The sequence below is a fragment of the Arachis hypogaea genome, chromosome 2 (assembly GCF_003086295.3).
Source record: "Arachis hypogaea cultivar Tifrunner chromosome 2, arahy.Tifrunner.gnm2.J5K5, whole genome shotgun sequence".
Lineage (NCBI taxonomy): Eukaryota > Viridiplantae > Streptophyta > Magnoliopsida > Fabales > Fabaceae > Arachis > Arachis hypogaea.
Window position 1 is genome coordinate 100,004,867 of NC_092037.1, and position 12,109 is coordinate 100,016,975.

At 37.2% G+C, this 12,109-nt stretch overlaps 2 protein-coding genes and 1 long non-coding RNA gene across 5 annotated transcripts; 1 reads left to right on the forward strand and 2 right to left on the reverse strand.

The window, feature by feature from the left end:
• Window positions 1-1,406: 1,406 nt before the first annotated feature.
• On the reverse strand, window positions 1,407-3,347 carry LOC112729662 (uncharacterized). The gene has a single exon (XM_029290445.1). The coding sequence runs from the start codon at window positions 3,345-3,347 to the stop codon at window positions 1,407-1,409; it is 1,941 nt and encodes a 646-aa protein (XP_029146278.1).
• A 2,315-nt stretch (window positions 3,348-5,662) lies between these two features.
• LOC112756814 (nuclear pore complex protein NUP35) lies at window positions 5,663-8,278 on the forward strand. Of its 3 annotated transcripts, none has more exons than XM_025805437.3 (4): window positions 5,663-5,928; window positions 6,474-7,086; window positions 7,502-7,613; window positions 7,724-8,278. In XM_025805437.3, the coding sequence occupies exons 2-4, from the start codon at window positions 6,509-6,511 to the stop codon at window positions 8,027-8,029; spliced, it is 996 nt and encodes a 331-aa protein (XP_025661222.1). In that variant the 5' UTR covers window positions 5,663-5,928; window positions 6,474-6,508; the 3' UTR covers window positions 8,030-8,278. The 3 variants fall into 3 exon arrangements, with proteins under 3 accessions (XP_025661222.1, XP_025661217.1, XP_072077966.1); XM_025805432.3 differs by having other exon boundaries at window positions 5,684-5,928; window positions 7,490-7,613; XM_072221865.1 differs by having other exon boundaries at window positions 5,706-5,928; window positions 6,088-7,086.
• Window positions 8,279-9,411: 1,133 nt separating this feature from the next.
• On the reverse strand, window positions 9,412-10,040 carry LOC112756827 (uncharacterized). Its single transcript, XR_011874736.1, has 2 exons — window positions 9,904-10,040; window positions 9,412-9,600 (listed from the first exon to the last, which is right to left on the reverse strand). It is a non-coding gene; the product is annotated as an uncharacterized lncRNA (long non-coding RNA).
• Between the last annotated feature and the right edge of the window lie 2,069 nt (window positions 10,041-12,109).

Below are 12,109 nucleotides of genomic sequence, written 5' to 3' on the forward strand. Positions count from 1 at the left end.
AACTCAGACAGTTCAATTGACCACTTAGTCAGTCGCCCTGCTAACTCAGGCTTAGAAAGTATTTGTCGTAGTGGATGCTCTGTTCGGACGATAACTATATGACTTTGAAAATAAGGTCGGAGTCGTCTCGCCGAGAATATGAGTGCCAGGACGAGCTTTTCAAGCTTTGGATACCTAAGTTCCGCGTTTTGTAGTGTCTTGCTCACAAAATATACCGGTTGCTGGTCTTTGCTGTTTTCTGTGACAAGAACCGAACTAACAGTCATCTCGGTGACGGACAAGTAGAGGTATAGCGGGTCGCCGAGCTTTGGTTTCTGCAAAACAGGTGGCTTAGACAGGAGGTGTTTCAAGCTTAAAAATGCTTCTTCACATTTCTCATCCCAGGAAAAGCTCTTTGCACTTTTCTTTAGACATTGGAAAAAATTGAAAGATTTCAGGGCCAAGCATGGTAAGAATCTTGACAATGCCGCTAATCTCCCTGTTAACCTTTGTACATCTTTCACTGTCTTTGGACTGCGCATATCAAGTATTGCTTGACACTTCTCTGGGTTTGCCTCGATTCCCCGACTTGTCAGCATAAATCCGAGGAACTTCCCTCCTTTTACGCTGAAGGCGCACTTCTCCGGGTTCAGTCTCAAGTTATAGCGTCTGATTTGAGCAAATATTTCTTCGAGATCTTGAGTATGGGATTGGCCGATCTTGGTCTTGGCGACCATGTCGTCAACATATACCTCGATGTTTCTGCCTATTTGTTGCTCGAAAATCCTGTTCATCAGTCTTTGGTATGTTGCCCCTGCATTCTTTAAACCGAAAGGCATAACATTATGGCAGTAGTTTCCATATTCAGTTATGAAAGCTGTTTTTTCTTGGTCTGATGGATGCATAAGGATCTGATTATAACCCGAATATGCATCCATAAAACTCAAAGTGTCATACCCACAGGAATTATCTACTAACGTATCTATGCAGGGTAAAGGATAAGCATCTTTTGGACATGCTTTATTTAAATCAGTAAAGTCGACGCACATGCGCCATTTACCGTTATTCTTTTTTACCATAACGACGTTTGCTAGCCAAGTGGTAAATCTGATTTCACGGATGAACTTTGCTTCAAGGAGCTTGTTGACTTCACTCATGGAGGCTGATCGCTTCTCGGCGCCAAGGTTTCTCTTTTTTTGGGAGACGGGTCGGGCCGCCAGACTAACAGCTAACTTGTGTGTGATTACTGACGGACTAATCCCTGGCATGTCTCCTGAAGTCCATGCGAAGAGGTCGGCGTTTGCCCGTAAGAAATTAGTCATCTTTATCTTAGCCTCGTCGTCCATTGATGTTCTGATGAATGTAAACTTTGATGGATCGTCGGTTAAGGCGACCTTTTGAAGTTCTTCATTAGGCATGGGACGTTCCTAGAAGTCGGCTCTTGGGTCTAATTCTGTCAAGATTGGTTGCTCGGATTGTATTGAGTTGATCCGAGTTTCGGTGTTTCTTCTGATAGGTTTCAGACTTATGTTGTAGCACTGCCGAGCTTCCTGGAGGTCGCCATGTATAGTTGCAACCCTATTATCCTGCACAGGGAACTTGACACAGAGGTGATACGTAGAAACAATAGCAGCAAATTTGTTTAAAAAAGGTCTTCCTAAAATAAGATTATAAGGGTTGAAATAGTCTACGATAAGGTACTGAATGTCCTGTGTTCTGGATAGTGGTTGTTCGCCTAGTGTGGTCTGCAACCATGCGGATCCCAGGACGGGGACCCGTTCTCCTGAAAATCCGACCAGGTCTCCTGAATATGGCTGCAAAATGTTAGTACTCAATTTCATTTTTTGAAATGTTGCAAAAAAAAGTACATCAGCACTACTCCCTGGATCAAGCAGTGCTTTCCGAACAATAAGGTCTCCTAGTTGGATAGAGATGACTACAGGGTCGTCGTAGTTTGTGTGTTTGGTATTAACGTCGGTAGGATGAAATGTCAATTCGGGAATGTCCGGGACTGGTTCCGAGCTTTGGTCGAGATCCCCCACCGTTAACATAGCTCGGTACGTCCGCTTCCTGGCTGAAGTGGTACTTCCCCCTCCGGCATATCCTCCTGAGATACAATTGATTACTCCCCGTGGTTGAGCTGGGGTCTTATCCTTTTCTTTTGATGATTGGCCTGTTGAGGGTTGTTCTGAGTTGGATATCGTTCTTTTCTGCATGTGACCTGCGATGAATTTATCGAGATGGCCTTGTCGGGCCAATCGCTCTAGGAGGTCCTTAGCAATTATACACTCATCAGTTGTGTGACCATGCTTCTGGTAAAAAGTGCAATATTTTGATTTGTCAATGTTTTTGGGCTCAGGGTAATTTCCCGCCTTGCGGGGAGGTTTGATCAATTTTGAATTCAGAATTTCCTTAATGATATCATCCCTCTTGGTATTAAACTGGGTATATGATTCGTAACGGGGGACTGGTTTGAAACCCTTTTTGGTATCACGAGCTCTTTCGTCGTCTTTAGGGAGGGACCTCTCTGATTTCCGTGCTTGGCGAAGCTCTTCGATATCTATCTGTCCCTTGGCCTTTTCGCGGAATTCAGCTAGAGTTTTTGGCTTAGCTACCGCGATAGTTTCTTGGAACTTTCCTGGACGAAGGCCACTTTTAATGGCGTGAAGATGGACTTCAGGATGGAGGTCCGGAATACTCATGGCGACCTTAGTGAACCGAGTTATATAGTCCTTTAGACTTTCCTGTGGACCCTGCTTGATGGTCGTTAGGTAGTCAGAATCGTGGAGATATATCGCCGAGGCTGCAAAATGATCTTCGAACTGTTTGGCTAGCTCCTGAAAACATGAGATAGAATCTGCAGGCAAAGAACAAAACCAGTCAAGTGCAGGACCATCCAAAAAAGAAGGAAAACATCGGCATAAAATAGGATCAGAAGCACCGTTGACAATCATGATTGATCGGAATTTTTTAACATGTTGTTTAGGGTCTCCCAGCCCGTCATATGAGGTTAATGTGGTCGGCAAAGTAAACTGTCTGGGTAGCTGGAAGTTCATTATCTCGGCTGTGAACGGTCCTACAGAATTGTCGGGGTTTTCCCCCTCATGTTCAGGTTGGCTTTCTTCATTCCGTTCCTCCTCGTCATGTCCCTGCTGTGGTGTGTCAGAGACGTGAGTCGGAAGCGATTGCCGCTCATCGTTTCCGTGCTCTTCGCGGTTATTATTATTGTGCTCCAGACGAGCATGTTCTAGTTGCGCGATTTGATTTTGCATTCGCTGATTATCCTCCGCCATCCGTTGGTTTGCTTGTTGAAGCTCGGTCACCATCCTCAGAAGCTCGGACGGGGTGGGGGGAGGAACATCAGCCATAGAGAATTGGGTATTTACGCCGAATGATATCTCAAATCGGCCCTTCTTCTAGCGCCAAATGTTCTGACCTGTTGACACTGGAACACAGCTCGTTCTCCGGAAAAGGTTGGCAAAACTCCTTGTGATCGAAGCACGAAGCGCGGCAGTCAGAACTGAGGTTGTGGATACCTGCAAAGGTTCTCCGACGCTCAAGTCAGTAAGAGGTTTTATGAGTGTGAGTTTCTATATTTGAAAGATTGCATACCTGTTTGGTCTCTGTCTTTCGCCTTATATCTGGTTGGTCGTAAGTGACCGTTTTTTAGATAACGTCCGAGCATTAATCTGTATATCCGACGTTATGAGAAGAACATGAATGCCGATTTAATTATAATGGTCGGTTACAATTGTAAAATGGTACGTTGCCGAGCTATAACTCGTAACCGATTTTTACCTGTTCATATCAGAACAAATTCGTGAGAACCCTTTTGACTCGGTTACGTTTTGTAAAAATTCGGTAAACCGGCGAGTTTGAGAAATATGGACGGCGCTGGCCGCTCACTTTGGTTTATCGCCACTGCATACTTGCCGTCTTCGCTGCGTTTCTCGTCGGATCCTCAGCATTGTGTGCTCACGAGTCGTGTCTCGTCTTTCTCTTCCGTCTTTGCTGTGTGCTCAGTCGCTTGCATATCGCTACGCTTCTGCTGTTGAATGCTCGAGCTGTGTTTCCTGTAGCCATGTAGCATGTCGTCGTCTGCCATTACAGCACCAATGTCTAATGTGCTCCACTGCTTGTCTCTTGCCTTTCTTCTTGCAGTTATGCTTTCTGGTGAGTGCTCGCGTTTCGTCGTGCCACGCCTTCATCTCTCTCTCGTCTCTCTTCCGTGGTTGTTTGTTTCCTGAGCTCGTCGTCTACCTTCTGTCCTTGCAACATGTGATGATTTAGTTTTTGTTTTAGGTTTGATTCTGTTTCTGTCTGGTAATTTGAACCGAAGTATAACTCCTTCTAGTGCCGAGATATAACTCCTTCCTCCGTGTGTATGGAGTTTTCTGTCCTAAGGACACATATGCCGAGCTATACTTCGGTCGTCAAGGAACACCGAAAGAGGTTGGGACCTGCAAAGAAACTCCAACACTCAAATTAGTAAGAGTATAAGATGAATATCAAATAACGCAGAATGAATAGTGTTCTATACCTAAGATTGGAGGTGGACGTATTTATAGAATTATTGTGGTACGATTACTCTGATATTGTGGAGCTGTTATTTAGTGGGTTTGATAACTGCTCTTTAGTGAGCTTGTTTAGAGAGATTTGCGGAGAGATTCCTGTGCCATCTGGGTTGGCACGTAGTTATTTGATTGTATATGATAAGTTCGTTAGGAGAGCAAAACAAGTACTCTCCACGTACTCTGCACGTGTGTATTTAGTTTTAACCAGATTGATTCCGATTTATAGTCCTTAGCCGAATTATAGCCAACGGACGGATCAGATTCATTGATGTTATTGTTGTGAATTTTATTGTTAATTGGTTTATGAATTGATTAGAAATAAATATGGCCATGGTTAAATTGAAATATTGAATTAGTTTATGAATATGAATATGCAGAAATTTTGCTAATTATGAATGTGGTTTGATTGTTAAATATACAATAGTTTTGTTAATTGCTGAATCGGTTTATGAATTAATTTCACTGATTATAAATTTTGTTGATTGTTTATTGTTGTTGCTGTAATGGTGCTGGTTTGTTTTGCTATTAGTTGATTGAATTTTTTTTTATAAGATTTTAAGATGGCTTCATTAGAAACACTGTCATCCCAAAAACATCATATGAAGATAGATACTACTTCTTGGACATAGTTTATAGAGAATGGATCCTCTCAGTTGTTAAAAAAAAATTGAGAGTATAAAATGTAATCTTTAATTTTTTATTGCTCTCTCTCTCTTATATTTATTCTTAGTCCCACTTATAAAATTAATGGTGAGAGATCACACTTTATTCTCTCAATTATTAAAAAAAATTGAGATAATATATTTTCTAATTTATGGGTTGTTAATCTTATTGTGTCAAATTAAAATATTATTCTAACAGTACTAACTAATTTTATGTCTATTTTTATATTAGTTATTTTTAGAGTTTAAGATTTAATTGTTGTTTAAATATCACTGAAAATATGTATTTCAATTTTAATTTTAAGTTGTTGACTATTTTATATTTTTATTTAAATAAAATTGAATTAACCGGTTCAATTCGTGATTTACCAATTGAATCAGAAATTTAATAATTTGACCGGTTCGATCACTGAACCGGTTTTAACAACTATGATTTGAATCTGTTTTGTCGGCAAGTTAATTAAAAGTGGAAAGAAAAAGAAAGAGAGGTGGATTAGGGTTTTGAATTGAATAATGAATACTACAAAACAGTATAATAGAAAAGAGTTGAGACGTTATTGCAACGGAGCAGCTGAGTTGAGCTAAGGAGCGCTTTGGTTTGATTTTGGGAGGGAAATTTTCTAAAACCCCCCAAAAATTGGACTCAAAATCTCGTCTCTTCTGAAATCTGAATCCATTGCATCGCTCTTCAACCTTCGCTCCCATATTTCCAGGTACTCTTTCTTTCTTTCTCTCAGCACAAACTTGGATTAAGAATCCTTTGTTCGTTTCCTCGTAGATCCTTTTTCATTGCAACTACTTTTTATTTGTTCTGAATTCATCTTCATCTCTTTATTGTCGCGGTTTCGATCCTTTTATATGCCTAATTGCAGCTCCAGATAGCTCATTCAAGTCAAAGTGTTCGTCTCTGATTCTTAGCTGAAAATTTTAATTTCAACACAATTCTTTCCTCCTTTTATTCTCTGATTTCTTACACTTTACATGACACTTTTATTGTGTCATTTGCATTTGGATGCTTCTTTCTTCTTCAAGAATTCTAGCTCTCTGATGAAAATGAACCAAATTTTGATACGTACTTTAATAATAGGGTTTTCAAATACTAAGCCCTTGCCTGTACCTTCATAAATTATGATTTTAGCTACCTTAGCTGCAAGGTAAATCTACTAGTTATATTGAATTCTGGGAATCCATATCCTTATCATGAATTTCTCAGCGAATTTTGTTTTAATGCAGCCGTTTTCTTTGTTTGCTTTTGCAGCTAGTAATTTGATTCTGCGAGATTAAGAATATAACATGAGCACCACAGTGCACAAAACTCCAAAGTCTGGTAGACAGACTTTGTTTTTCCAGGATTTAGCCTCGCCCGTTTCTGCCAGGAGAGGAAAGTTTTCAAGTCCGGGACAGGCAGCTGCAGTATCTGCTCTGTGGCGTGAGAATTTTGGTGGTTCGGACCTTCCACCTCCTCCTGTTTTCACCTTGGAAGACAGGTCAGATTTTTCTCCTGAATCAGGCTTACCGGATTACCAAATATCCCCGGAGTCTAAATCCAATATTAGGACTCCAGTTCAAGCTTCAAATAGAGAATTTTCAACTCCATTGAAAAGCAAATCCGAGGCCAGCACATCTTATGTGTTAAGAGGGGTGCAACAAAGCCAGCAGAGCTCACCAGGGTTGAGTTGGTGGTCACCCACAACTGCAAAGAGTGCCGGAGAACAAGATGAAAAGGGAAGGAGTTCACCAGTTGAGGGTGTGGTTCAGCCTGGTGCTCTTATAACTCTCCCTCCGCAGCTGGAAGTAGCAAGGCCAGAGGTTCAAAGGAATTCTTTGCCAGCTGGGAATCTCAATGAGGAAGAGTGGGTGACTGTTTATGGGTAATGGCCTATCTTACTTCAGCATTTAAGTCTTGACTATTGATTGTAGTACCTTAATCCTATTCCACTATATATATTTCATTGTGATTATGCACCTTATGCTGTTGCCATGTATGCAAAGAAAGCGTGAATAAAATAACATAAATTTTCCTATGACACACAAAGAAAGCTTACTGAGTGGGAAAGAGTTTTGAACAATGTAAGAAGTAAGATGTGCAGCTATTTCTGTGTAAGAAATATACCTTCCACAAAATGACCATGTTTTCGGTGTAAAGAATGAATATGCTCTTGCACCTTTCAACGAGGCCCTGTCAAATTTGCAACTATGTTTTGGATGTTATTTCATTTATATGATGAGATCTAGTTTCTATATTGTATATACTGATATCATTTCGTTAACAAGTTCCTCCTGCAGATTTTCTCCAGGTGATACTAATTTGGTTTTAAGGGAGTTTGAAAAATGTGGTGAAATTTTGAAACATGTTCCTGGTCCTAGAGATGCTAATTGGATGCATATTTTATATCAGGTGTGCGATCTTTCCCTTACTTGAACTTATTGATTAAATAGCAATAGTTGTGCATCAATCAATCAAAACTATGCATACATACTGTTTTGATGAGATCAATGCATATGCAGAATCGTTCTGATTCCCAGAAAGCCCTTAACAAGAATGGAGTGCAGCTCAATGGAGTCCTAATAGTTGGTGTGAAACCCTTGGATCCCATGCAACGTCAAGCATTGGATGAACGGCTTAACCATCAGGGATTTATGCCCTTACCTCTACCGTCTGCTAGAAATTCAGAATCAAGTACGCTGAAAGCTTCATCTCGACCCTACTATCTGCAGAATGGCAACTCAAGTGCCCGGCAAACTGGAGGAGCCATTGCTTCTCCAACAAAATCATTGGTGTCCAAGATCATGGATTTGATGTTTGGAGTCTAGATGAGCTGTAATGATGGATCATACTATATCATTCTGTTTTGTTTTTAGCAATGAGTGACTCTTTCAGCTATACAAATGTTGTTAAGAAGTTTGGCATGCATTCTGGATTTGAGTTGGAATGTTTACTCTTTAGATGCTAGTGATTGGAATTTATTTCTTCATAATGTTTCATTCTTATTGGATAACTATAGGTCAAAGTCTTTGTAGCTATGTTTTTGGAATATCATATATTAACTACAGGTTCATCAATGGTTCTGTAAAGCTGGCCATACTCTAGGTATTTGAGATTACGGTGGTTCTGTTAAATGGTAAAAGGAATGAAAATTGTAGCCTCTAAAATCAAAGAGGATGCTGTATGTGAGCTTGTTTCATTATTTCTGTGATCCTTTCGAGTCGAATACTTTTGTCAACAGAATATGGAAAGTGTACTTAGATAATCTTTGGAGCTGTTTTTTTTTCTCTTTTGGTTAAAATCTTTTGCGCTTGTTTTGCATGGATACTTCTCACTTCTGTCAACAGGATATGGCTTCCAAAAACCCATTATAGATGCTGCATCCATTTTTAATTGCTCTAGTTCTAGTTTCATATTCTAAAATCTAAATTTCGTAGGAAATATAATTTGAAGGTTTCAGCATTATCAGACAAAAGAATCCGTCACAAAAATAAAATCAGACAAGAAACATCGTATAATTAATACTTTTTTCATTATTATCTATACTAGCAAGGAACGTTAGCTATAGCAGCGGCCATATTCGAAAACCGCCACAGATGTGATGTTGGTTGTCGACCATTCTTTGACCAACTTAACTCATAACCGCCAATAATGGCCGCACGTTAGTACACTTGGCATTGATTTACCACCACTTTTTGGTTCTTCAACATCCATTCTTAATAAAGCATGCCACATCTATTTAAGTGTGTGATTCTCTTCATCATGCTGTGTACCACAGCTGCGAGGGACTATCTATGGCATTTAATTTGCACTTAGACTTATGCAACTTCTGAATGTTAATTTGCTTTGTTTTTTGCAGTATTTGAGTATGAGAATGACTCAGTTGAGTCAGTTCTAGGTGTGGAGAAATGGGACTACTTTCACTGCGATGCAATTGACTCATTCAAGTTATATGGATTTTGTATTGTATTTAATTATTTATTTATGATCATGCCTTGAGTTTCTCTCATTCAAGTTTCTTTTTTCCTCTTTGTGCTGAACTATTTTATTAGCTTAGACATTGTTAGTTAATTAGAACATTCAGCTTTCGACTTTACTTGGTGCTTCTAATCACAGAATATTCCACTGCTTGAGGTGTATATTTCAAAACAAAGAAAGTTTTAAGCAAATAAATTTGAAGACTAGGAAGGAGTAAAACTGAAGCCCTGCATAGACCAAATAGAAAAATGCATTGTATTAGTTTATTGAGAGTTCCTTTTCACCTCCTTGTCATGGCAAACAACACAGTCCTATATCATGATCAGGGGCTGAAATGGATATTTTTTTTTTGTTTGGGGTCTCGTGCTCCTTCGAAAAACTATCAGGGATCGGGATGGGATTTCCTCGGCCAATGTTCAACCTGCATCACACTAAGACCAATGAAGATTGTCCCAAGAGAGCCACAACCAAGTGCTATCAGCATAACAGATAACCATTGCATCCCTTCACTATGTGGCAAGATAACCCATGTTGCTGTAACATAAACACTTGCCATAAATGCAATAGCCACCCACATAACCTTGTGAGCTATACTCAATAGTCTCATATGTGGTTTCCTCTTAAAAGGAATGATACTAACAAGAACAATGACTATAGATAGAGAAGTGAATAGTGCTATGCTGTTGCTTATTGCAAAGACCTTAAAAGCTGTTGTATTACTCACCATTTACTTCCCCTTCATTGGCCCTTCTTGGTATACACCACCAGGAGGAGCAATACCAATTACCAGCAGCAAAGGTCACAGTTGCAATCAAACAGCAACTAATATGATGGTGTTTCTTGCATTCAGTAATGCCTCTTTGTGCATCTCCATGTGATTACTCCTTTTAGCATAATAAAGTTGATTCAGATTTTCCATTTTCTTTTGGCTCTGATGCTTATGTTTCCCTAATTATAATACACATAATGAAAAACCAAGTTTAATTAATATATCTCAACACAAGTTATGCTACATTTAATTGTACATTACTATTATTATTATTATTATTATTATTATTCATAAATGATATTATCTATTTCTTAATTATTGTCTCTGAAAAAGAATTTAATGCTTTTAGAAAATAATTATTCCCAAACTCAAAACAAACATATCGAGGTTCATGAATATATATTGGATAACTGTGTAGATCCAAATAAATAAATAAATAAAATAAAATAAATAACTTAAGACTCTGTTTTTGTGTGTTTCTCTCCAGAAGACTGTTTGATACCTGGCAGCAGCAAAGGCATATGCATGCATGAAGATTGACTACGTGTAAAACATTGAAGAAAAGTGTTGCCAACAATGGCTTTCCACACCAGAACAAACGTTAAAAAACATATAATAATAATTGATATTAAAATACATCCTTTATTTGCCATGTCTATATGACGCAACCCAAATATATCCTTTTAAAAAATACTTAAGAGTCGGTTTGTGGACTCAATGAGTATATATAAGGACCCCCCAAAAGCTTGTATAAATACTTATTTATTTATTTTTATGAATTTAATTAACCGACAAAGATTAGTTAAGTTAATTAATTAAATCCTTAAATTCTCAAATTTTGTAACAATATTCAACATAAGAGAAGCATCCTGGCAATTATATGAAGATATGTATTCTTTACCTTGACTAGTTATATTAAATATTGAGACATACAACCATAAATTGGTGCAAGTGTTTTATGTAGACAAAATTTAGTTTACTTTGAATATTATCCGAAATTGAAGGAATACTATAAGCAACGATGCTGGTATATTCCACAACAAATAATTATATTATAATATTAATTATTACGTAATATATATTAATGGCGATTCGCGATACGAAGATTCCGAACTGCTATCACAAATTCTATATGGACGTAGTCACCAAAAAAGTTACAAATGCATATTTGTTTGGTAACTAAGAATTTGGAAATCATAAGTTGCAACAAGCTCCAAAATGAAAAGTTGGGTGATACCTATAAACATACTTCGACTAATACTTAATTGATTTTAGGCAATTATTTTTCAAGTATTTATAGAAATAAGCAATTAAGGTTATTAGGGTTCATGCGTAGTTATGGTTAAGAGTAGAAAAAGGTGAGGTGACCTGTTAGGATTTATAATTTGGTTTATATTTGGTTTTGTCTGATTTGTTATAAAATAATTTTAGTTTTAAACTGATTTAATTTATTAATAAATCATGTTCAAGTTCACAAAATAATCTAATAAATCTGTTAAATTTGTGTTAAAATATAAATAAATATAAAAATAATTTTTTATAATTAAAATAATTATTAAAAAATTTAAATTTGTTATACTTTATTATAAATATTCTTTTATATTTTAAATACTTTAAAAATTTAAATATTATTATAAAAATTGAATTTAGTATATTGCATATAAATATTTAAAAAAATATTTTTTTAATATTTTTTATTTTGGTAAAAATTATATATATCAAGTATTTTATCAGATTTCAAGTCAAATTAAATTTAACAACAGACTGAACTTAGTATTTAATTTGCTTGATTTCATGGGCACATTTTTATGTAAATTTATTACTACTTGCAGTTTGATCGTTAATTATGATGAAGTTCTTGAATAATCTAAATTAAATGATTTATATGATATAGTGCATGACATACATATGCAAAACCTTAAACAAATGACATGATTGTTATGCGAATTAGAATGTTTACTTTTCGATGTGACCAGTTCTAACTTTGCATTCTTCTGGAATTTATATATATACTTATGACCAGTTCTAATGTCTATTTAAATCAGTGTTTCTGTGTAATACACATCACCACATAATAAATCGAAAATAATGATGTATTCAAATATTTTCTACCTCCCGAAAAATAGTAGGTAAATATTAATTAATGTGTTGGAAAAATTTG